Here is a 27207-nt window from a genome sequence, read left to right on the forward strand (position 1 = left end):
TCGTTTACGTTAAACTATTCGTGTGACTAAGCAGTTCAACACAAAGCGCTAAGCTGACTTATAGTTATGTTAATGCTACTTTCAAAACATTTTGGCGTTTAAAACCGAAGTGCAACGTAAAAATTGATGTCTCGGACGAAACAAGTTATGGCTTACTAATCGAATAGATTATGGTAATAAACTATGAACTAAAATAACACTTTATTCTATAATTTAAACTTCTAGTTTTTATCAAAAAAGTCTGTAGTTAGATGAATAAAGACTGTCCCAGAAAGTATGGACGCACTTTGATTTCGCTGTAAATAATTCACAAGTGTTAGATATTCAAATTTTATACGATATACTGATAATATTAGACTACAACAACAGAATATTATTCTCAACATTTGCTACTTAGCCATTGTAGACTAGCTGGCGCACCTTCTTGCGAACGTTCCTCATTAAATTCCGTACAGACTTCTTGGTGACAAGTTTTTCCCAATCTTTTTCGAACTGTTGAATGGTTTCGGCTGCCGAGACATGTTTCCTAAGATGTGCCTTCGTTAATGCCGTGACATTTTTGGTAGTATACCATTCTACCGTTGATTTCGAGTAGTGGCAAGAAGCAAGATCTGGCCAGAACACAACATGATCCTTGTGGCTTCGAATCATGGGTAGAAGTCGTTTTTTTAAACATTCCTTGATGTATATTTCGCTGTTCATTGAAGCAGTGGTGATGAAGGGTTTCGAAATCTTACCGCTGCTACAAATTGCTTGCCAGACCATAGCTTTCTTACCAAATTTTTCGACTTCAATCGATGTCTCGGACTGGTTTAACACTTACCCTTCTCGCACTGTATAATATTGTGGTCCCGGCAAGGATTTGTAATCGAGTTTCACGTAGGTCGTCCATGATTATGCAGTTCAAATTTCTAGCAAGAATCGTATTGTACAGCTTTCGAACCCTCGGCTTGATCGATGCTTCTTATTTCGGACTACGTTTTGGTTGTTTCTGCTTCTTATAGGTTCAAAGATTCAAACGTTCTGTAGCACGAAGAACATTTGACTTCGAAGTGCCCACTTTTTTGGCCACATCCCGAACTGAAACCTCCTTCTTTTGCTCGAGAGCCTTCAGTATACGTTTATCCAACTGAGGGTTAGCAGGACCTTTTTTTCGACCCGTTTTCGGTTTATCCTCAAAGGTGTTATCCTCACCGAACTTCCTGATTGCATTTCGCACGGCATTTTCACTTACTCCTTCCATTTTTGCTATCTTTCTCAGTGCCGGTTCGCGTGCACCATTTGTACACAATTTTTCGACGTTGTTCTGCTGAAAGTCCACGCATTTCGAAACAAACTAATGAAAACAAATAAACAACTGCACAAGTGGTTAGAGAAGTGTGTAAACAACAGTACGTAGCCATAAAAATTGACAGATTCTGAACCATTGCAAAATGGCAGCGGTTTTTGGTTGCGTCCATACTTTCTAGGACAGTCTTCATCTCAAAACGTGATTAATCCACCTAGCAGTGAGATGATACCTTTTTTTATCAATACGCATGTGTTTTTGCATGGATATTCTTAGGTGTTTTAGTTCTCATGACATTATTTTAATTATCGTCGTTTTAAACGGCAAATTGAGATTTTAATCACTCATTACCCTGTAATGCCGAAACTGCAAAACATATCGAATTTCAATCTTAGCGTGTGACAATCGATTGAACATTCCATGAGATGTCGAAGTAAGTTCCACTTTAGAGTTTTTCGTCATTATTTATGGTACTTCCAGAGCCGGTATTCAGGAATTAGCATAGCCCAAAATGATTCGAATGACCATAAATTATTACGCCAAACAATTTACATGAAATTTATAAACTCATCATCTGTAATTCCAGAATCGGATAAAATTCACCGATTTTGTATGGGACATTAAGTCCTGTAATATTTGTTTTTGAAGTTCGATTTGGTCTTTTTTGAGAAAATGATTGAGCTTCGAGAATCGATTCGATACTGGAATCGGAATTCTAAAATCGGTGTAGCCGAAATCAGTTAAATTCACCTGAGGAGTGTGTAGACATCTTTGAGAAATTGTAGTGCGAATTAAAATTTGGGGTACATTCCGAATCCAAAAACGAATACCGTTCAAACTAATATAAATTTATTTGGTAATCGACTATCCAAATCTGCACCTGATTAATTTATGTGAAATGGACATTTTTATACTAATCACCCTGCATTTTCTAAATCAGAAGTCGAATCTGACTAAAAAGTAAGAGGTTTTATAGGATTTTAAGACCTCTCATTTGAATCATAGATGATTCTTAGATTTCATTAGAATCTTAGATCGGTTCAGCCATCTACGAGAAAAATTAATTGCATTATTTTAATTTCGTTTCACATATCATCCTGTGGTTCCGCAATCAGAAGTCGGATCCAAACGTAATTCAGGAACCTTGTTTGGGAGTATACGACTTTTCATATGAATCTGAGTTTGTAGAAAACGGTTTAACCATCTCCGAGAAAATTGAGTGAAATTATATGGCACACACGCATTTGCTGATCTCGACGAACTGAGTCGTATGGTATATGAAAGTCATGTTCTTCCAGCATTTATTGCTGTAAATAGTTTAAATGAATATAATTATGGAATTACTTCCAACTCGATAATGCTGGTATCATCTGGTTTACATATGCCATATTCGAAAGATTATGTTGCCAAAAATGAACCGTGCTAAAATTGGTCCGAGGCAAATTGTCATAAAAAAGGATGCTGTACACAGTCTTTTTGGTACTTAGAAACAATTATATGTAACAGTATAAAAAATCGTATTTCATGTTGCTCCCAAGCATTGCTTTTTCATACAGCGCTCAAAATTCCTTCTACTGGAATAAGGCTTACACAAAAATATCGATATCTCCGTTAAAAATGGACGGATTTTAACAATCTATGGCTTGTTGGATAGGTATTACCGAGCGAAATCTAAGTCTGGAAACATATTCTGTTTTCAAGGTCAAATGTGACAGATACTGTCAAAAAACTGAAAATTTTGACATAAAACTTCGTATAACTCAAAAAGTAAACATCCGATCTCAAAACCATTCAATAGCGTTCTGGGTGACGGGGAGACCTTTAATTTGCGACTAGTTTGATCAAAATCGGTCCAGCCATCTCTGAGATCTCGACCTCTTAGTTGACAACACACATACAGACACACACACATACACACACACACACACAGACATTTGCTCAGTTCTGAATCGATTGGTATATGACATTCGGCCCTCCGGGCCTCGGAAAATTTTTCGAAAGTTTGAGCGAATTCTATACCTATTTTTTATATATATAAAAAAAGGTAAAAAGAGGCAAAATCAGGCGCGTACTCAGGAATTTTTTCGAGAGGAGGGGTTGTTCAGAACATATTCATAAATTTACATATTTGTGAAAAGTTTTTGGATATAAAGTCTTTTGTTGAAAATTTTAATTTTATAATTGACCTATTTTAGAAAAAATAATGAAAAGGAAAAACAAAGCCTTGGCATTACATTCATTTTGTGGAATTTGGCCTTTCTGTTTCAACAGATTTCGCAACCGATTCTTAGTGTACATAATCATTGCATGGTTAGTGCTACGATCCTACACGGGCAAAATTCCGACTTAAGAAATGAGCAAAACGAGTCATGTTTTGCGGAAAATAATATATTTTCATGTCATGAGATGATTAAATTAAAACTTCTCGGATCGTGATCCATTTGGATTGATTTTGATTTTTGGGAATAACTTCAGGCGTGTTTCGGCTACGATGGTAATCTTTGCAACATAAATTCAGGCATTCTGTTTTAAAATGTGAAGATTCCAAATATGAATTAAATGGAATGGTGTGATGAACGTATTTTTTACGCGATTTTAATTAATATCTCAAATGATGTACATTTGAATACGCTCACTGGCAACTCTTCACACGATTGAATTAGTGCCATCAAAGAGAGGCGGATATCATCGCAACAACAAAAACCCGGCAAGGCTCATTTAACATAGAATCGACACCAGTGCGAGAGCGAATTTCTCTCGATGGCATTTCTGAGAATCAAAGGTTAGCACGCTGCTGTGGGGATCCTCTCTGAAGCAACAAACGTTCGCTTATTCTCGTTTCGCGATCCGATTCTACACAGGCAGTTGACAATTGCAATAGAATCATTTTACTATTGTCGCTTATTCTAACTTTGTGCATATATAAGCTTTGTATAAGTTGTGTCTATGAAAATGTCTGTGAATGCTCCACACAAGGGTTTTGAAATATTGCAACCTAGTACGAGAATCATCAAATTGAATCATCGATTCGATTTTCAGCGATAATTGTCAACTTGCGATTCTCTGTTCTGAAATTCCACACAGCAACGATCATTATCAGACTGCAAATTTTTTTAAGGGCGTGAAATACTCACAGTATGAAGTGGAGCGAAGCAATGTAGCAAAATTCTCTCACGGCTCATGCATTGAGAGACTCAAGTTCTTGTAGCATCTTCTACCGGATTGAAAATGTTGTATACAATATAGATAGCAATATAGCAGCTTCTGTCAAATTTTCGGCAATCACCAACACTGGTCTCAACGAATCGAAAACGGTGACTTTTAGTTGGGAAACGAAGAACGTGAAAGACTGTCGAAAAATAATTTAGCCACCGAACTGCAGGCATTATTGGACGAAGCTGACACGCAGACTCAAAAAGAACTGACTGAAACCTCGAATATATTACAACCAGCAATTTCCGTCCGCTTGAGAATCACGCATGGGAAAGTGTAAAAGATGGAAAAATGGGTACCACATGGATCGAACCATCTGTAAAATTCTACTGTAAAGATACAAAAGGAAGTCATCTCCAAATCGATTCACATATATTCTCTAAAAATCAGAGCATCAATTTTTTTCGTAAGAAATTTAACGAGGAAGAAAACCTTCGAGGACCGCACAACAATCCGACATTTGTAGAAAAAGTTATTAAAGGAAAACCGGTTCAACCGAAGTCGGTTCGAGAAAAGGGACTGGGATCCATTTTTGAGTCTATGGTTACAATCTTCGTTCGGGAATCAAAAACCGGGACCCAGGAAGGCCGAAATTAATTTCTTTGGTCGTCTAATGACAATGACTATCGACTGGAATAGTTTTGAGGCAAGCTTAGAAATAAGTTTACGTGTTTCACTCACCGCTTTTAGTAACGTTATAAATATTTTAATAGTCTTCATCCTGTAATTCCGCAACCGGATGTCGGATCCGGATGAAATTCTGGAATTCAATATGGGACCTTTCATTTGAACCTATTTTCATTTGTGAAAATCGGTCAATCCATCGCTGAGAAAAGTGAGTGAGATGCATTTTGGAGTATATGACCACTTTTTCCGATGCTGCCGGAATCGGCAACCGGAAATCAGGATAGCCAGAATCGGTTTATTTTATTTGTCCACTGATAATTGCTACCGTTTGGAATAGTCACGAGGTCAGTTTAGAATTTTTCTTTATGTTTTTTGTTTCGCCACTTCAAGTAAGGGTATCAAATTTTCAACCCACTTTACCATATAATTCCGAAACCGTAAGTCACATCCGGATTAAACTTTGGAGTTTTATATAGGACTATGAAGCCTTTCTTTTGAACCTAATTTTTGTCTGGCCATCTCTGAACAAAGTGATGAAATAATTTGAAATTGTAATTTTAACACTAATCACACCGTTATTCCGGAACCGAAAGTCGGATCTAAATGAAATTCAGGAACTTTGTATAAGACAGGTTCAGCCTTCTGTGGGAAAAGTTAGTGCACTTATTTTAATTTTTTGGACATATCATCCTGTAATTCCGGAACCGGAAGTCGGATTCGGATAAAATTTAGGAACTTTGTATAGGGTTACGAGACCTTCCATTTGAATCTAACTTTGTGAAAATCGGTTCAGCCATCTCTGATCAAAGTAAGTGCAAAAAAATGTTACATACATACAAACACAATTGTTAGCTTGAAGATCAAAGCGGATATTTGCACCTAGCATAAATTTGGTGGTAAAAAGTAATGTTTTTCCCCTTCAAAATTATCACAATCTGTACGACTAGCAAACCGAAACTTGTTTCGTTCGAGACATCAGTTTATGTTGAGCCGTCAGGTCGCGCTAGCAGTTCAACATAAACTGCTACGCACTGATGAGTCAAAGACGAAACGAAAAATCAAATTTCGGTTTTTGCTACTTTTGGTTTTGTAGGGACGAATTTTTATTCGTAAAACTAATTGGAAATTGGGAAAATGTCATGCGATCACTACTATTCTGATGGACGATAACAACTCTGTCAAATTAAGTATGATTTTATTTGGGTTAAAACTAAAGTGTAATTATTATAAATCTATAGGAGCTTTATAAAAAAAAAACGTGATTAATCCACCTAGCAGTGAGATGATACCTTTTTTATCAATCCGCATGTGTTTTTTGCATGAATATTCTTCGGTGTTTAAGTTTTCATTACATTATTTTAATGACCGTCGTTTTAAGCGACAATTTGAGATTGTAATCACTCATTGCTCTGTAATGTCGAAACTGCAAATACAATCGAATTTGAATCTAGAAGTGTGATAATCGATTAAACATGCCATGATATGTAAGTTCCACTTTAGAGTTTACGGTAATTTAAGGTACTTCCAGAGCCGGTATTCAGGAACCAGCATAACCCAAACCGATTCGTATGGCCATATGACGAATAAATTACAGTTTTGAGTACAACTTTGAAGCTTAATTGGATAAAATTCATTAATTTTTGTATGTATGTATAAAACTAATAAATTTTGTATATAAGTTTAATTCAATTTGAATTTTTGTTTCTGAAATTTGATTAGGCTTTTTTGAGAAAACGATTGAGCTTTGAGAAACGATTTTATACTGGAACCGGAATTCTAAAATCGGTATGGATGAAGTCAGATAAATTCACCTGAATAGCTGTATAGTTTACATTTGTTTCAAAATATTTGAAAATCAGTGAAGACATCTTTGAGAAATCATAGCACGAATTAAATTTTTAGGTGCCTTCTGAATCGACAACTGAATATTACTAAAACTGAAAAAAGTTAATTTTTTTTATCGACTATCCAAATCTGCTAACCCGATAAACCTGATTAATTTATGTGGAATAGACATTTTTATACTAATCACCCTGTATTCCCGAAACCGGAAGTTGGATCTGACTGAAGAGCAAGATGTTTTAAAGAATCTTGAAACTTTTCATTTGCATCTTAGATGATTCTTATCGGTTCAGCCATCTACGAGAAGAATGAGTTACACAATTTTGATTTCGTTTCACATATCATCCTGTAGTTCCGAAACCAGAGGTCGGAACCAAACATAATTCAGGAACTTTGTTTGGGAGCATACGACTTTTCGTATGAATCTGAATTTGCAGAAAAGAAATTTTCCGAGAAAATTGAGTAAAATTATTTGTCACACACGCATTTGCTGATCTCGACGAACTGATTCGAATGGTATATGGATGTTATGTTCTTCCAGCATTTATTGCTGTAAGTAGTTTAAAACAATATAATTAAAAAAAAATCTGCCATCATCTGGTTCATATATGTCATATTCGAACGATTATGTTGCCAAAAACGAGCCGTGCTAAAATCGGTCCGAGGCAAATTGTCATGAAAAAGGATGCTGTACACAGTCTTTTTGGTACTTAGAAACAATTGTATGTAACAGAATAAAAAATCGTGTTTTCCGTTGCTCCCAAGCACTTCTTTGTCGTACAGCGTTCAAAACTCGTACTGCTGGAATAGGGGGAAAAGTCGTTTACACAAAAATTTCGATATCTCCGTTAAAAATGGACGGATTTTAACAATCTATGGCTTGTTGAATAGGTATTATCGTGCGGAATCTAAGTCTGAAAACATATTCTGTTTTCAAGGTCAATTGTGACAGATACTGTCAAAAAACTGAAAATTTTGACATAAAACTTCGAATAACTCAAAAAGTAAACATCCGATCTCAAAACCATTCAATAGCGTTCTGGGTGACGAGGAGACCTTTCATTTGCGACTAGTTTGATCAAAATCGGTCCAGCCATCTCTGAGATCTCGACCTCTTAGTTGACAACACACATACGGACACACACACATACACACACACACACACAGACATTTGCTCAGTTCGTCGAGCTGAATCGATTGGTATATGTCACTCGGCCCTCCGGGCCTCGGAAAATTTTTCGAAAGTTTGAGCGAATTCTATACCTATTTTTTATACTTATAAAAAAAGGTAAAACAGAAATCGGTGGACGTGGTGCAGATTGAATGGAAATAATGTCAAGTTTTGATTTCGTATGGCTTTATATAAGGTATTCTAATTCGTTAAATAACCTCTTTCCTGAAAAAAAAATTACCCACCGATATTCCTAAACATGCAATCCTTTAGCTTATTGTAGCAATTCACGTAATTAAACATACTCAAACAGCGTGTCGAACATGCATTTGCTTGCGCCGCCCCCCACCGTTCTTGAGCCACCCTTCGCCGCGTAATTAGCAACTGCAGCTTTCGTCACCATTAGACGACAAACACACTCGCACGGAAAATTGTCGAAATTGATAAACTGCCGTACGGTTCGCATTAAAATTTCAATTATTTGTGCCAAAACAAACTGTCGACCCGGTCATGTTCCCGAACGCCGCCCTGTCGGTGCTGATTCGCGTGCTGATTTGCGGAACACGCAACAGATGGCAGTAGCAGCGAGTGTGTGCAAAGTGTTGTGACAAACAATAAACGCGCTGATTTTGCTATTCGTTTCCACGCGGAGCGCGCGGTAGTCGCCGAAATGCACGAGATCAATGTCGCATGGATTGGCATGATTCGAATGCATGAGCGCTGAAATTTAGCGCTCGGATTGGATGCAATGTTCAACTGCCTGTGCGGGGTGTGTTCCCGAGCATATCACCATACACTTGCATGCCCGCGTTTGTTCATGAACACCGTCAGACGAAACGATCGAACGGCGGGGGTGACTAGACATCGTTAATTTATGTTATTCATAACAAGTGACATAAGCCGACTACGCAGCGATCTATCGAGTTCGATCAGCCGGCGAGCTGAGACAGTCTAAGACGGGTTTATTTTTCAGCATGCGATTTGGGAAATGATTTATTGGCGGAGGAAATTGCTTGACACCCGGGTGGGGTGCGCGCTGTGACATTGATGGAACCCGATGGGGTCGAGAGTGATCACCCGATGGTTGCATCAGCCAAACGGAGCCCTTCTGGTGTCCACGTAAGGATGCGGATTCTGGTGACCCTTTTGGATTTGCCGGACTCACCAGTACCTCTACTAGTACTACTTAGGTACTGCGCCCAAACCAGTCTCATTGGTAGGATGTTGACGACTACACGCCAGTTCTTTTCTGATGCTCGTCGAGTAGGTAGCTGGCAACGGGTTCATATTTTGCCAGCAACGCGGACCCCGTGCGTTACATGACGAACAAAAGCAGTTTTATGAAAAATTGAGCCCTCATTTTCAGGGTGAACCGGAGGCAAATTGCAATTTGCGCCGAGCGTTATCTGTGAGAGTAAAGCTTAACGGAATGAGTCGAAGACCGCAACATCAAGACGGAGCATCTGGGTTGGGGAATAATGTTGTTGTTGTTGTTTTTTTTCTTCTTCTTCTTGCCCACAGTGTCCTTGGCAGGGACCCGTTTCGGTGCGCTGGTGGAATAAGTTTTGTTAATTAATCTTATGTTGTGTATTTTCGAACTCGTATCGTTCGATGAATGTTGTTTCGATTTTTCACTTGAGTACGAGATAATAAATAATTATTTTACTGCATTACGCTAGTAGTATGTACAGGTTCAACACCAGAAAAAAATCGAACACATGAAAAATGTGACCCGTTAAAGTTAATCCACAGAGTGTAATAGCCTGAAATGATTCAACGATCGCTTGACCATGGATAAGAATCCGAAATTTGTCAACATAAATTAGTTCTTATCAATTAATTTGATCAATTTGAAATTTGTCTACAATAAGGCATGATTAAAAACGTTAGTGAGACGAGAAAACTATCAGATTTTTTTAAATGGATCTAATTATTCTACTAGAAAAAAAATTGTTCGTTACTCATTCTATATTCGCAAGATGTTAATGGTTACTAAGCAGCAACAATCCGCATCATACGAAGCTCAAATTCTCTGCGCAGTAGTCGAAACAGGGAATCCAATCGAATTGCGAATCATACTTGAACACGCGCTTCAGGAAAAATAGTTGCTTACTTTTAATAAACTACTAAAATTAAAGTGAAGTTCGGTGCTGATGTACTCGGCAGGTTGACCAAAACATCGGTCTTGGTTTTCGTTTTCTTTATAGATTGTATGTAATTGAACACAGCACACTGTGTGCATCGTTCGTAAACGCGTGTTGTGTTTTCTTCTTCCGTACCAACACGTTGCCTGGTGTTTGATTCATATGTACATGTATTTCTTTTTGCCTTTCTCTATAGAAAGATATTAGAATTGCTGGAAATCTGACTTTCGAATGGAGCTTCGGAGACCCATAGTGTTACATACCATTCGACTCAGTTCGACGAGATCGGAAAATGTCTGTGAGTGTGTACACTTTTCGAAGATATTTTTACCGCTCAATTTTCTCAGAGATGGCTGAGCCGATTTTGACAAACTTGGGCTCGTTTGAAAGCTACTGTCGGGCCATTGATCAAGTTCGAACATCAAATGGTTGTGACTTTTGGTTCCAGATATATGATGGTATAAGTGACGTAACCGACAAAACACGTTATTTTTTACCGCTCTTATATATGTATAAGGGTGCCAGTATTTTGGGATCATCTCTAATTTCGTATTGCGCTAGTGCTCAAAAGCTTAAGCACCTCGATAAAAATTTTAGCTAAATTGAAGATGGGTAAGGGGTGCTGTCCGGCGGTTAAGGTTTTAAAATTTTCGATCTTAAAAAATCATCATAGGAGAGTCTTAATCTTAAAATACCAGAAAGTAGATTTTTTCAAAAATTTTTTTTTTGGAAATACACTAAATCTCGACGTTTCATGCAATTCTAAGACTTTTGGCATAACTTTTTTTTTCGATCTCGGTAGCTTAGAGTAGCAAGTAAACAATCAATCCCGCTTACACGAACCACGGGAACGTTGAAAAATCTCATACCGAATACAAGATCATATAAAAGATTTGCGAATATCACTATGAAATAAAAGTTGCAAAAGTACTACCACAGAGACTGGACTCCAACCCGCAGCTAACTCCTATCCGGGGAAATCGGTTTGTCAATTAAACTACCCTGCATGTGAACCACACAAAGAAACAGCTTAATTGAATAGAAGAACCGAGCATGTTCAGCTGTGCTCGGGCGCTGCGCTGTTCAATAATTGTCATATCTCTACGGCAACCGAAGTGTTTTTTCAGGCGCAATTTTAACTGAAAACTAAACTGACACTCGAATGACATTTTGATTTCCATATCGATACTGAGCTATTTGAAAGAAGGACATTATCCGGCCCTATGGAAAATATTCATACATTTTTTCAGTCTTTAAAAAATCGTGAAATAGCGGCGTTATGCGCAGTATCCAAATTATTTTAACTAATTGTCTTGGGCTTCATCACACATAATTGCTCAAACTGTATATCTGAAAATCAACACGTTTTTTTTTTTTGTTAAAATACATGAAGCTATCGTATACAGATGATTTAAAACTCTTTCACCTTATCAAAACCTTCGAAGATGCCAGATTCTTGCAGTCGCAACTGGACATTTTGACTTCAAAATGGTCTGTTACTTCATTCACTCGTACACGTTCTATAATTGAATTCGCTTACACGATTTCACCCTACTATCAAACGGCATTCAACGCAGTGAAACTATTCAATTTGAATTTATTCGTTTTGCGTTTCGCCATTTGCCATGGAGCGACCCCCTAAATCTTCCGATTTATCAAGATCGTTGCAAGCTCCTAGATCTTGATCTACTGTTCATTCGCATAAATGTATTCAAGGCAGTTTTCATTGCCGATCAATTTGTTGATGATGATTACGAATTGATTGCTCGGAGATTTGTCATCGTTTTCTTTGAGCTCATCCTTCCGCTAGAACTAAATATTGCCACAACGAGTCATTTGTCAGTATATGCCGACTGTTTAATCGCTGTTCAAGTCAGTTCGACTTTCATCCAACTCGTGATACTATCAGGAAATTGTTTTCTCGAACACTATCACTTTAAAAATTTATCGTTAGTTTTAGGAATTTGGTTATGTAGTTATAATAGTTATTAACATGAAATGTATTATTTAGATATTCTGTAATCTGTTGGTATAAAAGATGAGGAGGTTTTATGCCTACTGGAGACACAGAAGCAAGTTTTCCGAAACATTATGGTCAAGTTTCAGTTTTTTTTTTAAATCCATTGCACTGGCTAATTTACGGGCCCTTTTAATCGACACTGTACTTTATTTTCTTGTAGCCTATCTCATATAGAAATATTATACAGGCCCTTATTACCGTTCTCACTTCCACTTTCACATTCACTTCACTTACATGTCACTTTACTTGATTTGCCCTATTACCAGTGTCACGCATAGTGAAGTGATCACTGTAGTGGAAAAACTCATTTTTTCAACGAAATGTTGATGGCGTGATGTTCATAATGACATCAAGTTCATCCAAATAATTACTGTTGTCTTTGAAGCGACTTCCGTACTAAGGACCTAAGTTCACTTCACTCGATTTCCACCGTGAAGTGATACCGGTAAAGCTTGATTCAGATAGAATTGGAACAAAGACAATTGCCTGTATTTCAGTTATTTATTATTGAATTCAAAATCTTTTTTTATACAAATGTAGCGTTTTCTTTATACTTTTAAGAAAAAATACGGATAAAATTATTCGTCACGGCTTCGAAGGAATTCTCGAATTTTTCCCGTAACACGGCTCATTAGGCGGCGCACACCTTCTTCGTCTATCGTTTTAGCTATCTTATTCCACCAGGTCGTCATCTGATTGATGTCTTTGACAACCTTTCCCTTTGCCTTGAGTCTCCTCTTCATGATTGCCCAGTATTTCTCAATAAGGCGAAACTGGAGGCAGTTGGGTGGGTTAAGGTTTTTCTGAACAAACTGGACCCCTTTCTCTGCATACTATTCTTGAACGACTTTGCTGTAACGACAGCATGCCAAATCTGGCCAAAACTTTACGGGATGGTCGAGGGATCGAATGAACGGCAAAATTCGTTTTTGGAGACACTCTTTTTGGTATAGTTCGAACGAAAACTTTCGTTTTGCAAATACCCTGCCAATTCATAAATTTTCTTGCAAATTTGTCGGCAAAAACAAATTTAAATTTGGCTGGAACATCCCCCCGAGCCGTTGCCAAGTAAAATTTTTGACCTGGGATTTGCCCGAAGTCAGCCTTGACATAGGTTTCATCGTCCATTAGAAGACACCCGTCGAACTTGGTCAGCACCTGGTCATATAGTTTCCGAGCACGAATTTTGACCACACTATTCTGTTTTATGGTTCGATTTGGCTGCTTGCTAGCTCGATAAGACTTGATTCCTTCCCGGAGTCGAGTTCTCCTCACGATACTATGAGCAGCACCGAATTTTCTGGCCAAATCACGGTCCGACAGATTAGGATTCCTCTTAATCGTCTTCAAAAAAAAAACACACAGTTTGTCAAAAATCATACGTGAAGCTGACAAAATTTCCGACACGTGGGCGCCGAGAACTTCCAAATCCGTCCACCAGGAGCGCCACAATATGAGCAAAAGTTTGTTCCAATTCTAAATGAAGCAAGCTTTAATACGGGCCACAATCACTGTGAAAATCGACTTATGACCCGAAATCATATACATATACATAACATTTTTCATTACCTTACATTGAAATCAAAGATCTTCTGAGTTTTATCCAAATCCGACTTTCGGTTCCAGTATAACAGGGTAATAAGTGCAAAGAAAATATGTATATATTCTTAATTCTATTTGAATTCGACTTTTCCGGAATCACTGATTGGGGTCATGTTACGTAAATTTGTACCATCTCTACTGGGAATGGATCTTGTTCTTATAATTTGCAAGTTCAGTTGTTAGTGACATTCATTTTTCGTCATTTTTTTCAAAATTTACCCTGTACAAGAATGGGCAGAACTTTATCGCGAATATCTCTTGATGTACTTAACCCAACAACATAATTTTTTCTACAAGCTATCCGAAATATGATCAGGGATTTGTGATTAAATTTTCAACTGCGTGAGATAACCATAAATAACTGAAAAACAAAGTTTTCTAAGACTTTTGGAAATAATGAGGAAAATTCATAACACTTGCTTGCTTTTCTCGCACCCGGACGACGGTTTTTAGGTAGTCAGTTACATATCAGTTCCGATTATCTACTGGACGCGTACACTTTGATCGATAATCGGTAATTTCTTCTAGCGATTCAGACGGAACTGGATGTCGAGATGAGGTTCTACCGCCAACATCAGCCTAAACAAACCAAGTATAAAGCTTGAAACGCTCAGATCGTGCTTCCATTCCGACTTCGATCGTCGGGAGAAGCAGTCGCCACTAATGAGAGCAGACCTTATGCATGGTACACAACCTCAAATGCACAGGTCACAGAGCAAGTTTCCATTCTAAGAAGATCGATTGCATCATCCTGCTGTTGGTTGTTTGCATGGGAGCAAAAGACAACGAAAGATGGAACATTATGCAAAAACAACCCTCCTGATGGCTCCAATGTTATCTAAAGAACTAAACAGATTACTTCTTTGCATATCGGAAATTGAAACCATCAGTGCAGTGCAAATCTAGGATAATTTAATTAGCTTTGAGCAGTTTTCGAAGTGCAAAATTCGCATGTGTTTATAATCGTTTATATCATAAAGAAGAACTACACTGGTTATTTCGTAATATTTAATGGTATGTCAAAATGTTTCATGTAACTAATCTGCACATTGGTTTAGGTGCATCGTTTCAAATAAAGTGAATATAAGTGCAAGTATAAGTATAAGTGACAAAGAGGAAAGCTTGCACAGTTAACACAATCGATCAATTAATTGAATGTCAGTTTTGTTCGTGTTCACGACATCCAGTTATGTCTCTGACATTAGACACCGTTAATTTTTCGTCCTATTTGAGGCAATGAAAACTGACTTGTATTGGCTCTGGCATTAGTTAATATAAAAAAATTGTATGTATGTGTCAATGAAATTATGAAATTATACATATTTATTCAAATTAATACGGCACGAATATCTACAGCTAAGATTAATCATTGCTATTTTCTGGATTATCACAGAGCGTCTTCTCGACCAGGATTCGATGAACACGATTCAGCACATCAATCATCATTGGAATGTTGCATTCGAGCGCGTACCGATTGAAACAGTCCCTTGTCGAGCGAATATCACTGAAAAAATCGGTAGAAAATTAAATCACCATTATCGATATTACCATTTTTTTAAACACGGCTCTGTCAAAACTTTGGACGATTCAGTATTTGCTGTGAACTCTTCTTCGAAAGGAAATTTTCTCTTCTCCAAAAATAAACTTTCAGATTATAGGCACAATTTTTTCAACGAAATGCTTACTGACATTCTGCAAACGTAAATCTGGTGGTTGTGATCGTTTTAATTTTCGATAACTTCTCCAAACAGCGTCCAATGATTGTGGTAGGTTTGTCATTACAACGGAAGTTGCTAAGTTTTCGAAGAGATTCTGAAAAAAATAGAAAATATTCGATATGTAATGTATCGTATGATGAAACATTGCCCTAACGAGATTCTTAGACTCGGTAGCCATGTATTTGTTCTATACACAAAGAACCGGTTGGGAAATCTGTCGAATCGGAAGACTATCACCCCGATTCTGTATTTCGTACGAATCGATTTGTTTCGAATGAACACAAAATTTTGCATTCTGTATCTCGATCGAGTTCGAGTTTTACATACAAAAGCATCACTCGATCGAATTACAGAATGCAAATTTTTACTTTCGTTCGACAAAATCCGATTCGATCGAAATACAGAGTAGGGGTGTATATTTCATCAAAAAAAATAGTATCGTGGCTATGCTGTAGAATTTTCTAGAGTTCTGTAGAAATTACAACATTGTTCTGCAGTATGACGAAAAAATAGATTTGTTTGAAAATTTTGAATGGTATACTTTTAATCGATTGGTAATTCCGGAATCGAAAATGAATTGGGAGCTGATAAGAAAAAGTTGAAGGCGACTCTATGCGTTAAACAAAACTTATGATGATTATTATGATCTTCGCAATGGAATTTTGACGAAAGGAAGTTGATCATATTTAACAAAAAGATGTTTTCTACTAATCTGAATCTGACTCCGGAATTTGACGTTTCGTAATCGAATTCAATCGCCATTTAGTGTCTCAACACAAACTCCTTTAATACCAACACAGTTCTGTATCTGTAAACGTTGCAAAGAGAGAGAGAGAGAGAGAGAGAGAAAGCAACCCTGTCATTAGTTTTTTTTATAAACATATCTGTTGCGGTCTATCATGTAGAAAATTAATGTGTACCCACAATCAAGGATGGCTTTTATCGTATCAAAGAACGTTCACTGGCAACTCTTCAACGGTTGAATCAGTGCCATCAAAGAGAAACGGAAATCATCGCAACAACAAAAACCTGGCATGGCTCATTTAACATAGAATCGACATCAGCGCGAGAGCGAATTTCTCTCGATGACATTTCTGAGAATCAAAGGTTAGCACGCTGCTGTGGGGATCCTCTCTGAAGCAACAAACGTTCGCTTATTCTCGTTTCGCGATCCGATTCTACACAGGCAGTTGACAATTGCAATAGAATCATTTTACTATTGTCGCTTATTCTAACTTTGTGCATATATAAGCTTTGTATAAGTTGTGTCTATGAAAATGTCTGTGAATGCTCCACACAAGGGTTTTGAAATATTGCAACCTAGTACGAGAATCATCAAGTCGAATCATCGATTCGATTTTCTGCGATAATTGTCAACTTGCGATTCTCTCTTGGGAAATTCCACACAGCAACGATCATTATCAGACTGTAATTTTTTTAAGGGCGTGAAATACTCAGAGTATGAAGTGGAGCGAAGAAATGTAGCAAAATTCTCTCAAGATTCATGCATTGAGAGACTCGAGTTCTTGTAGCATCTTCTACCGGATTGAAAATGTTGTATACAATATAGATAGCAATATAGCAACTTCTGTCAAATTTTCGGCAATCACCAACACTGCCCACAATACAAAACAAAATAAACGTATCAAGCCGTCCCAACTAACGACAGACCTAGTGCGATGAAATGGGGTGATATTGAGCGTGATAGTCAAAACGAGATTTGTGAAATGAGATCAACCAACAGTGATACAGTGTTCAGAACAGAGGAAAGCATGAGATAGGAACTTGTGAGCACTTAGCCATCTCACCTTCTGACTCGAAGAGTTTGAATTTGCTGAAATAACTATCAACGAGACAAACCCCATATAAAAGTTTAGCTTACTCCAAGCTTCACTTACTGGTTGTGTTTCACATAAGAAAAATACTTATAAATAAAAGAGAAAAAATTCTAGCTTTCAAGCATGTGTTTACGCAAATTTTGGTGACCCATTTCGTGTTCCCATTTTGGTCACAACTATACAGAAATTTTAATTATTGAATATATTTTTATTATGAAGAATCAGAAACACTTAGATCTTCGACTTTCCGGGCCCTATGAAAAAGTCCGGGCCCAGGGGGGATTCAAGCGGGTTTTGCCAGGGAAGATTTCTTAGAGCTAGTTGAACAAATCTTTTCTGCACGCGTTCAATCCGTAAGTTCCAAACAAACTGATACGGGCTCCAGACTAAACTAGCTTTTCAAGTATCGGTCGAACCAGTGAACAGTATAATGTCTCCAAGCAGTGGGGATCTTTGAAGTCACGTCCAATTTTAGCAATGAAACCCAGTTGCCGTGTCGCTTTTGAAATCAAAGTTGAGCAATGTTCAAATTTTATTCGATATGCTGAAAATATTAGACTACAACAACAGAATATTATTCTCAACATTTGCTACTTAGCCATTGTAGACTAGCTGGCGCACCTTCTTGCGAACGTTCCTCATCAAATTCCGTACAGACTTCTTGGCGACAAGTTTTGACACTTTTTTCCAATCTTTTTCGAACTGTTGAATGGTTTCGGCTGCCGAGACATGTTTCCTAAGATGTGCCTTTGTTAATGCCCAAAATTCCTCAATTGGTCGAAGTTGTGGACAATTTGGTGGATTCATGTCTTTTAAGACGAAATACCATTCTACCGTTGATTTCGAGTAGTGGCAAGAAGCAAGATCTACCCAGAAGACAACAGGATCCTTGTGGCTTCGAATCATGGGTAGAAGTTGTTTTTGTAAACATTCTTTGATGTATATTTCGCTGTTCATTGAAGCAGTGGTGATGAAGGGTTTCAAAATCTTACCGCAGCTACAAATTGCTTGCCTGACCATAGTTTTCTTACAAAATTTTTCGACTTCAATCGATGTCTCGGACTGGTTTAACACTTGCCCTCCTCGCACCGTATAATATTGTGGTCCCGGCAAGAATTTGTAATCGAGTTTCACGTAGGTTTCGTCGTCCATGATTTTTATATCGTTTATTTATACCCGGCTTTAACCTAGTTGCGGTCGTTCACCAGGTGAAGATCATCCATGATTATGCAATCCAAATTTCCAGCAAGAATCGTATTGTACAGCTTTCGAACCCTCGGCCTGATCGATGCTGCTTGCTTCGGATTACGTTTTGGTTGTTTCTGCTTCTTATATGTTAGGCTCGAAAATTCAAACGTTGTTTAGCACGAAGAACATTTGACTTCGAAGTGCCAACTTTTTTGGCCACATCCCGAACTGAAACCTCCTTCTTTTGCTCGAACGCCTTCAGTATACGTTTTTCCAACCGAGGGTTAGCCGGACCTTTTTTTCGACCCGTTATCGGTTTATCCTCAAAGGTGTTATCCTCACCGAACTTCCTGATTGCATTTCGCACGGCTTTTTCACTTACTCCTTCCATTTTTGCTATATTTCTCAGTGACAGTCCGCGTACTGTGCACCATTTGTACACTATTTTTCGACGTTGTTCTGCTGGAAGTCCACGCATTTCGAAACAAACAAATGAAAACGAATAAACAACTACACAAGTGGTTAGAGAAGAGAACGAACATAGTTGTCAATATATCGAACTACAATTTCATATCATCAGTATTAAATAGTCTGCAACCCTTACTGAGTAGCAAAATAGCATCATTGAAAAACGAAGAGAACAGAAGCGGGCCCATATTGCTACCTTGAGGTACTCCTAACGCATTCGTGAACTGGGATCGCACGAGGCTAGTTTTATTCGTATAACTCCACATAAGCAGAGCAGCACCAATCATTGAAATTTTGAATTCTACCTAATCGCGAGATCTTTCGAAGGAGTATTCGGTGGTCTATTCGGTCAACTGCTGTTTCTAGTTCCGTATATACCGCATCGAATTGTACCCTTTCCTCCATACGCGAGATACAGGTCGAAGCTCTTGTTTTCAGGGAACATGAATCCAAATCTCAGGAAAAATGCCTTGTTCGAAAGATTTGTTGAAACTAACGGACAGAGGCTTAGACAAAGCAGCAGCACAATTAATGTAGACTGCAAGATTTTTTCAGTTTCTTCGCATCGGCAAGAATCATTGCGAACAGCTCACACGAATCCACCGTTGACTCCACGCCATTGAGACAAACATTTAGAGGAATGGATGAACATTTTCGCTTTGAGCTAACAAATGTCCAGGGATTCCGTCGAAGATCAATTTGAACTCGCATGACGTAAGCTTTGTATAGCAGCGCGTTCACTCTACGATAGCTTTCACCGGAGCGTTTGAACAAAAAAAAATCCGCACCTGTAGTGAAGACCAACGCATCCCAAAAAGTCACTGTTTGGTGTGGATTATGGTGTGGTGGCATTATCGGGCCGTACTACTTCAAAGGCGACGATGGGCGGAACGTTACTGTGAATACCGTAATTGAAGATTTTTTTTGACCAAAATGGAATAATTGGACATGCCTGACATGTGGTTTCAACAAGACGGTGCCACATCCCCCACGGCACGCGAAACAATGACAAGATTGAATGCCGCTTCAGTGAACAGTTTATCTCACGTTTTCGGCGTTTTGAAATCATCTACAAACATTAAATTATATTGATCGTTCCATCGATTCCAATAGAGATTTTATCAATTTTTTCAAATTTTTTGAGTTTCATGTTAGAAAATCAAATTCTATACATCGTAAAAAATCATTCTTAAGTTTCGATAATGGACATAGGCCATTTCATTCAAAACCTATTCTACGTATACAAACCTACTGAAAACAAAAAATCTTGCTGGTCGACAATAAAACATACAACAAATGGCTCCCTATCGTCTATATCGACGACTAAATTGTCTTACTTGCAGCCGGATGTGCGCAAAATGCTGGCTTTGCCACCGACAAAGCGGTAGACATTATTCTCACTATCGGATTGGGCGGTGTGCAGCCGTCTAGGCGCAGAATAAATTCGGAACAGCAAAGAAGTGATGATCGGAACGAAGAACACGACCTAGAATTGACATTTTTTTTGTGACAACTTATTTTCAACACAAAATTTTACATGATCTACCGTAGATATTCACCAGGTTCTTGATGGCTTTGGCCGTTATCCGTGTCTGGATTCTCACCAAAACAACGCACTATTCCCGACGTGAGCTCACCAATAATTGATTTGACATCAGCTTGGGCGGCCACTGTTTGACAGAAACGTGCTTCGCTGTCATCCGGAGATTCGACGTCAACCATTGCTGCGGCTACTGCGATTTGGTTTCATTACTTAGTGAAACAGTTCAATCATTTGAAAATAGTTTCTACGTACGCGGAATAACTGCTGTCAGCAGTGCTGCCAAATGCTTACTGTTTCCGTGAAACATTTTCAACTAACCAAAACACACTTTTCTAATGCTGCTGATTTAATAATCTAATGAAACTGTAAAACCTAACAATAGTATCTGGTTATTATCACGGTCGCGAAAGTAAATCTGCGACCTTCGGTAAAGCCAAGGTCATAAATTGTCACAGTTTTTTAGCCGGAACTCGGAACAATACACTCATTAATTCTGAAATCACATTCCGAACCTGTCGATAAGAAAACAAAACAATGCACTGGCTGACAACCGTCGGTCCACTAATCCACACCTCTGCGCTCCGTTGTGCGCTCTGTCTTCCCATCTGTCAATGGCCTCTACCAATTTGTGGCTGTATATCCCCCTTTTCAAATGACGATAATTTGTCACCTTAATTCACTTCCACTTTGCCATCTAAATGGCTAAATCGTTTGCTATTGTTGATATCGTATCGCAAATGGCGACGACCAGGAGCCGAGGTTTCATCGATGGATGCGACGGTCGTCATCAGCTCCGGCCCGCTAACCCGCGCCGATCGGTGATCTAGATCGCGAACAAAGAATACGCGACGGTTTCGTTTCGTTCTTTTTTTTGCTGTACCCGATACGTAATGGCGAACAATATAAGGCCCTTTGTCCGAGTTGCGGATTTCATCAGTGCATGTTGGATGTCACTCGCAGAATTCTGGATTGGGTCGGTCATCGGAGTGAAAGTCCTATTTTCAATTTGTTCGATGATGGTGCCTCTCAGAACTTCGGTAGTAACGGTCGCCGCTGTTTGGAGTGTGGTTTTGGCAGGTATCTGGTATTCCGGTTCGAGGTCGTACAGCGTTTGATAACGTTTTCTTTCTCGAGTTAGGAACCTTTGCTGGGATGTCACCACCGGTGCTTGAAGCAGCCGACTTTATGCAGGAAATCAAATCAGAGTGTAAGAATGCCACGGGAAGTGACAAGGCCTACCAGGATCTACTGGACGTCTTGAACCAAGACACGCCCCGATGTTTCACTAGTCACGTGAACATCAGCTTGCTACAGTCTCCGGCTGACGAGTTGAGCAAACAGGAGCAGTCCAAGATGCTGCAACAGTAAGTTGAGAGAGTTGGAAATTTTTGCGATTGTGACCGATTGTTTTCAACAGAATCTGTGGACAAATCGAAAAGGCTTTGGTATGCGTGGACCCTTTGGTGGCAAAAGTTAAACCTTGCATAACCGATCCGGATGATTTGGCGATTCTACAGAAGATCGTTGACAGTGTACCGGAAGCTTTGAAGATGGTTTGCAATGACAGTGGCATGATGCTAATGAGTTAGTAAATCCGCGGAAGTTACACGGTGTGTGTAAACTAGCTCAGTAAGTTGTTGATTCTCTTTTGCAGATTTACGGGAACCACTTTCCAGATCATGTGCCGTCGAATTGGCGCCAGCCATCGATGATTGCATGGATGAAATATCGAACAAAACTATGGAAATGGATCTGAAACATTACACAGTTACTGAGTGCAAGTGGGTGTTGTTGAACGATAATCGACCGGTTGTCAAATGATTGAAGTTTTTTTTGTTTGCATTTCACAGTGAAATTTACAAAATGCGAGACTGTATCAACAAGCGCATTCGGAACTGTGGAGCTTTGACCTACTTGGAACTGTTCAGCTTGTTCTACCGGAACCTGTTGAGTCTAACGCCGTGTAAATGATGCAATCAATTTGTTGTTAGTATAGCAGTTGAATAAAATGCTTGGCCCAGATTTACAGCTTTTTTTTAAAATTTTGATGCCAAATGAGATCATTAGCTGCTAATCTCATTGTTTTTGTTACAGACGAAACACGAAAGCGAACTGGGCTTCCCAGATTACGTTTTATTGTTCTGGTCTGTGGTTGTAACACACCTCAAGAATGATTCGACAGTATGTCAAATCAGACCAAAACCGCGCTGTAACTTTTGAATCTTTTAATAGAATCAGTATACATTTCGCTAAGTAGTTTCACTTAAACAGCTTGGACTTTATTGTTTTGCGGTTGATGGATGATTTGAATTTGAATATCATTTAATCAGTGAAGATGTGTAAAAGGAGTTTATTTAATGCAGTCTAATATCCATCATGTCAAGCTTTTGGAAGTCATATTACGGATTGAACACGTAAGGATTTCAACGTAGTTGTTCAGAAATAAAACTATTAAACAACTCTTCCACCTAGCACAGATTCTCATTCAAACTCAAACAAATTCCCCAAAACTCGTCGTCTTTCGAAGCACTGCTCGTTTTCGAGTAAAACTCACCATTTTTGCCTTTTGAATCGAGTCCCGCAGGCTGAGTGTTATATACCATTCGACTGAATTCGTCGAGTACGCAAAATATCTGTGTGTATGTAACACAAAAATGTACGTGTGGCTGGACGAATTTTCACAAACATTCACAAGATTTAAATGAAACGTCTCTTACGGGACCAAGAGGTTGCTACTGAATTTTATTCGGATCGAACCTTCGCACTCAGTGGTGAAAAATTGAAAAAAGACGGTCAAAAGTCTGTACTGACTTTCACTGATTTTAAAGAGCTAACGTGTCTTCAAGGAAGTTTTACAAGATTGTTTAACGCTTCTTTTGAAAGCGGCACCTTAATTTTTGTTAAGGGGGTAGTACCGATTTTAAATAAAAAAAATTTTTTTTCACCAAAAAAATTTGTATTCTATCTCTTTTTGAAGAAAAAAAAACATTTGACGTATTTTTGCTGAACATATAAACAATGTAAAAATATTTTTTTTCCATATATATTACCTTTGTTTTGAAACCAGTTTTTTTTTTGGATTTATCTACATAAAAACTACCTCTATTACCTAAGTATCTACTACAAAGTTTTAGATAGAATTTAAAAAAGTAACTTTTCCCAATACTTTTCACAACCTAATCAATCAATTATGTAATTAATGTTACCTAATAAATCATTACAATATGTCACTTAGTCGCATTGCATTCGATCAATCAGCATATCAATTGCTTCCAGTGACAATTCCTTTCCAGATTTCAAATTAATATAGTGTATAACAAGATAATAATGTATATAGATTATTACTATACATATTATGCATGTATGCAAATATATGAAAGATACTTCTATCCAATTTCCGAGGAGGAGTGAAACCAGCGACTACCAGTCTGGACGCGCGTAAATACGCATAAACAAGCTCATGCTTGCACGCACAACTTAGGCAAATTATTGCGATTTTTATTTATTTATTTTTATTTTTGTTTACTTTTTTAACAATTAACAATATTGGAAAAAAAATCTAAATGGAGTTCGATGCAATTTTTATGGGCCTTTCCAAAGTTAGTGTTAATTATTATTGAATTATTATCAAAGTCCAACACATATTTAAGAAATGGAAAAATGTTTTCTGAACAAAATATGATAAAATATTGTAAAAGTACAAACATTTACGAAGAGATTTCATGTTTAAACCATTCATGGTTTCAGCATGGCCAGAGTGAAAATGAGTCACACGAATAGTACTCAAGATATTCTCATTGGAAAATAAATTGGAATATATTTTCCTTAACAAAAAAAAAATGGTGGTAAAATAATGTATAACTTTTCCAGAAAAGAATAAACCTTTGCATTACAATCTTCAAAATTGTAGAATTTTATATTTTCTACAATTATTCCAAACAAAGTATGCATAAAAAAATATCTCGAAACAAGATTTTTTTGATAGTATTATGCATATCTTTTCCTATAAATTTTGTAAAAGTCAGCTGCATAAAGTTGCTTCGGTGCATGGTTTTATCGTAGGGAAAAAAAAGGTAAAATGTTGTATAACTTTGCCAGGAAAGAACAAACCTATGCACTACCTTCAACAAAAATATGGGATTTTTTATTTCCTACAATTATTCCAAACAAAGTATGCATAAAAAATAACTCTAAACAAGCTATGAATAAAAAACTTATTTTAAGGGAGTGATCATAAAAACGCTTTGTATATCCGAAATGGTGCGACCTAGACTTTTGGTATATTTGACAAAGAAAAATTATTTGTTAATAGTTTTAAAACTTTGTAGAAGAAAAAATTGCTATCTCTTCAGAAAAAAAGTTATGGTTATATTTTTTGTCAAAGTAGGCCATGAACAATTAGGGATAAAATCAAATTACGCGGTATATATTTGTAAATTATTTTTATAAAAGCAACTATATGCATTAAAAGAACGGTTTGGCAGCTACTGATTTATGTCCACGTTTTTATTGATTCGAACCACTGTGCTACAGTTCGGGAGTAATGATTTTTTTTTCAGACACCGCTGAACCCATTTCCTTCAATTCAGCTTCAATTTAAAGGCCTTATAGACCCATAGCCTGCTATTGAATTTCATTTGGATCCGACTCCGGGGTAAAATGTGCAAAATTAATTAAAAAAATACTCTCGATTTTCTCAGAGACCACTCATCCAAATTTCACAAACTTAGGTTCAATTGAAAGGTCTTACAATCCTACGTGACCCTACCGAATTTCGTCCGGAATCGACTTCCTTTTCCGAAACTGCAGGCTGATAACTATAAAAAAATTATTTTCAGGAGCGTGTTTTTATACATGACACGGAAAAATCGAACCAGACAGGTATGGTTAGTTGATGACCAGGTTGATCCAGGGTTACCAGATATACGAATTTTTCAGTATTCTACTGATTTTCAAGTAAGGTAAAATTTTCTGCATTTTATATAGATTTTGCAGAGAATACATATTTTATCCTGATTTTTAGGTAAGTCGGGGGTTTTCACCAATATAAGTAATATTACAGAAAGTTTTTCCTGCTTTGTCATATGATGATATGATCCGACCGACAAATTTCACTGGGTGAAATAATTGTAAACCTGCAAAAGTTTAACTCAATTGCAGTGTAATTCCACGCCGAGTTATCGTGTTCCCCGCACAACGTGATTCTGAAAAGAGGTTTATGGGAATGCTCTGTTACCGTCTTATTATTCAATATTGATATACGGAAAATTAACTAAATATTCTTCAAATTATGCTTTAAAATGTAAAAAACAGTTTGAATAAATTTGCTTAAGCTGTTTCTCCGAAAAAAAAAGAAAAAAAAGTGTTTTTTGATTCAAATTATCAATTTTCATTTTGAAGCGGGGAATTTTGATTCCCCCCAAAAGGAAAATAGTATCATATTTTATCGGAAACGGTTTTACTTTTTTTTCAAAATATTCCCCTAGATCAGGGGTTAACAAACTATTTTGGGTCAGGGACCCCTTTACTAAAATTAACTTAGGCCTCAGACCCCCATCAACAAATTCCTTTGAAAATTCAATTTATTGCTTTTTTAATGTTGGTGTAAAATACTTACCAATTTCTGCGGATGGTCAAATAAACACAACTTTTTAGCGTAAATATTCCAAATAAAAACTTAGGGGGTCGATTTCTAGACCTCGTCGACCCCCATAGTCAGTATTTGTTCACGTCGACCCCCGCAAAAAGGATATCGACCCCAAGGGGTCTATATCGACCACTTTGAGAACCCCTGGCCTAGATGATCAATACAGTTTCGCATACGCTTGAACTAATTTTCATAACATTTTTTTTTGATTTTTTGAACGCTTCAACAGTTTTTTAAGGAGTATTGAATCGTTCTCCATGCAGCGTGGACACGGAAGGGAACAAATAGAAGTCGTTTGGTACCAAATCAGGGCAATACGGCGAGTGGTCCATCATTTCGACGTTTTGGTTGCTCAAATATTCGGTGGTTTAATCTGATGTGTGAGAATTTGCATTATTATGATGAAGAATGATTTTGTGTCTTGCATTTGTTTTCCTTATTTCACGATAAACTTCTGACCAACAAATGGTGGTATGTCCAATCAAAATGTATGTCATTGACTGGACATGGATTTCGTTCTCATAGTTTGCAAGCGAAACTGAGAGTGACAGTAATTTCTTGTCATTTTCGTCTGACTGAAACAATGAAAATGACTTTTATTAGCTCTGCTTACGACCCTCTAAAGCAACGGTAGCGATATGCCTGTTTATAACGAAAAAAAAGCCACCATTTTCTTTGAAGTACTTCGATCACGAACAACTTTTGTTGGATTTGGTTTTTCTTGGAACACCCATACAGTCGACTGGTGTTTAGTTTCGGGCTCATTTGAGAAAATCCATCTTTCGTCAACTGTGCAGATGTTATACACCAAATTTGAAGCAACACGATTGAACAAGAGTCTTTTTTTTGAGAAATTATCGTATTATGTGGGATCCAAAGTGAAAAAAAAACTTCACGA

At 37.6% G+C, this 27207-nt stretch overlaps 3 protein-coding genes across 8 annotated transcripts in view; 2 read left to right on the plus strand and 1 right to left on the minus strand.

Moving 5' to 3' along the window:
* Positions 1-27207, plus strand: part of LOC131434845 (ecdysone-induced protein 74EF) — an 854531-nt gene that overhangs the window by 402590 nt on the left and 424734 nt on the right. The window lies entirely within an intron of this gene.
* On the minus strand, positions 15206-21289 carry LOC131434849 (uncharacterized). 3 transcript variants are annotated; one of them, XR_009230410.1, is made up of 5 exons: positions 20915-21289; positions 20666-20852; positions 20368-20605; positions 15593-15719; positions 15206-15411 (listed from the first exon to the last, which is right to left on the minus strand). XR_009230410.1 is itself a non-coding variant. In XM_058602052.1 (5 exons), exons 1-5 carry the CDS (start codon positions 20967-20969, stop codon positions 15350-15352), a joined length of 576 nt encoding a protein of 191 aa, XP_058458035.1. In that variant the 5' UTR covers positions 20970-21288; the 3' UTR covers positions 15206-15349. The 3 variants fall into 3 exon arrangements, 2 of the variants coding, with proteins under 2 accessions (XP_058458035.1, XP_058458034.1); XM_058602052.1 differs by having other exon boundaries at positions 15597-15719; positions 20457-20605; positions 20915-21288; XM_058602051.1 differs by having other exon boundaries at positions 20457-20605; positions 20915-21284.
* On the plus strand, positions 21574-22684 carry LOC131434847 (uncharacterized). The gene is made up of 5 exons (XM_058602048.1): positions 21574-21739; positions 21801-22026; positions 22080-22246; positions 22317-22443; positions 22513-22684. Exons 1-5 carry the CDS (start codon positions 21610-21612, stop codon positions 22631-22633), a joined length of 771 nt encoding a protein of 256 aa, XP_058458031.1. The 5' UTR covers positions 21574-21609; the 3' UTR covers positions 22634-22684.

The sequence above is a fragment of the Malaya genurostris genome, chromosome 3 (assembly GCF_030247185.1).
Source record: "Malaya genurostris strain Urasoe2022 chromosome 3, Malgen_1.1, whole genome shotgun sequence".
NCBI classification, from domain to species: Eukaryota; Metazoa; Arthropoda; class Insecta; order Diptera; family Culicidae; genus Malaya; species Malaya genurostris.

Excerpts from the sequence above, each read along its gene's own strand:
- LOC131434849 (XM_058602051.1), bottom strand. The coding sequence starts at position 20,969 with ATGTTTCACGGAAACAGTAAGCATTTGGCAGCACTGCTGACAGCAGTT. Across the intron at positions 20,853-20,914 it reads GCTGACAGCAGTTATTCCGC|TAGCCGCAGCAATGGTTGAC; the intron begins GTACGTAGAAAC and ends ACCAAATCGCAG. Across the intron at positions 15,412-15,592 it reads TTTACGTTTGCAGAATGTCA|TGATATTCGCTCGACAAGGG; the intron begins GTAAGCATTTCG and ends CGATTTTTTCAG.
- LOC131434847 (XM_058602048.1), top strand. The coding sequence starts at position 21,610 with ATGTCACTCGCAGAATTCTGGATTGGGTCGGTCATCGGAGTGAAAGTC. Across the intron at positions 22,027-22,079 it reads CAGTCCAAGATGCTGCAACA|AATCTGTGGACAAATCGAAA; the intron begins GTAAGTTGAGAG and ends TGTTTTCAACAG. Across the intron at positions 22,247-22,316 it reads CAGTGGCATGATGCTAATGA|ATTTACGGGAACCACTTTCC; the intron begins GTTAGTAAATCC and ends TCTCTTTTGCAG.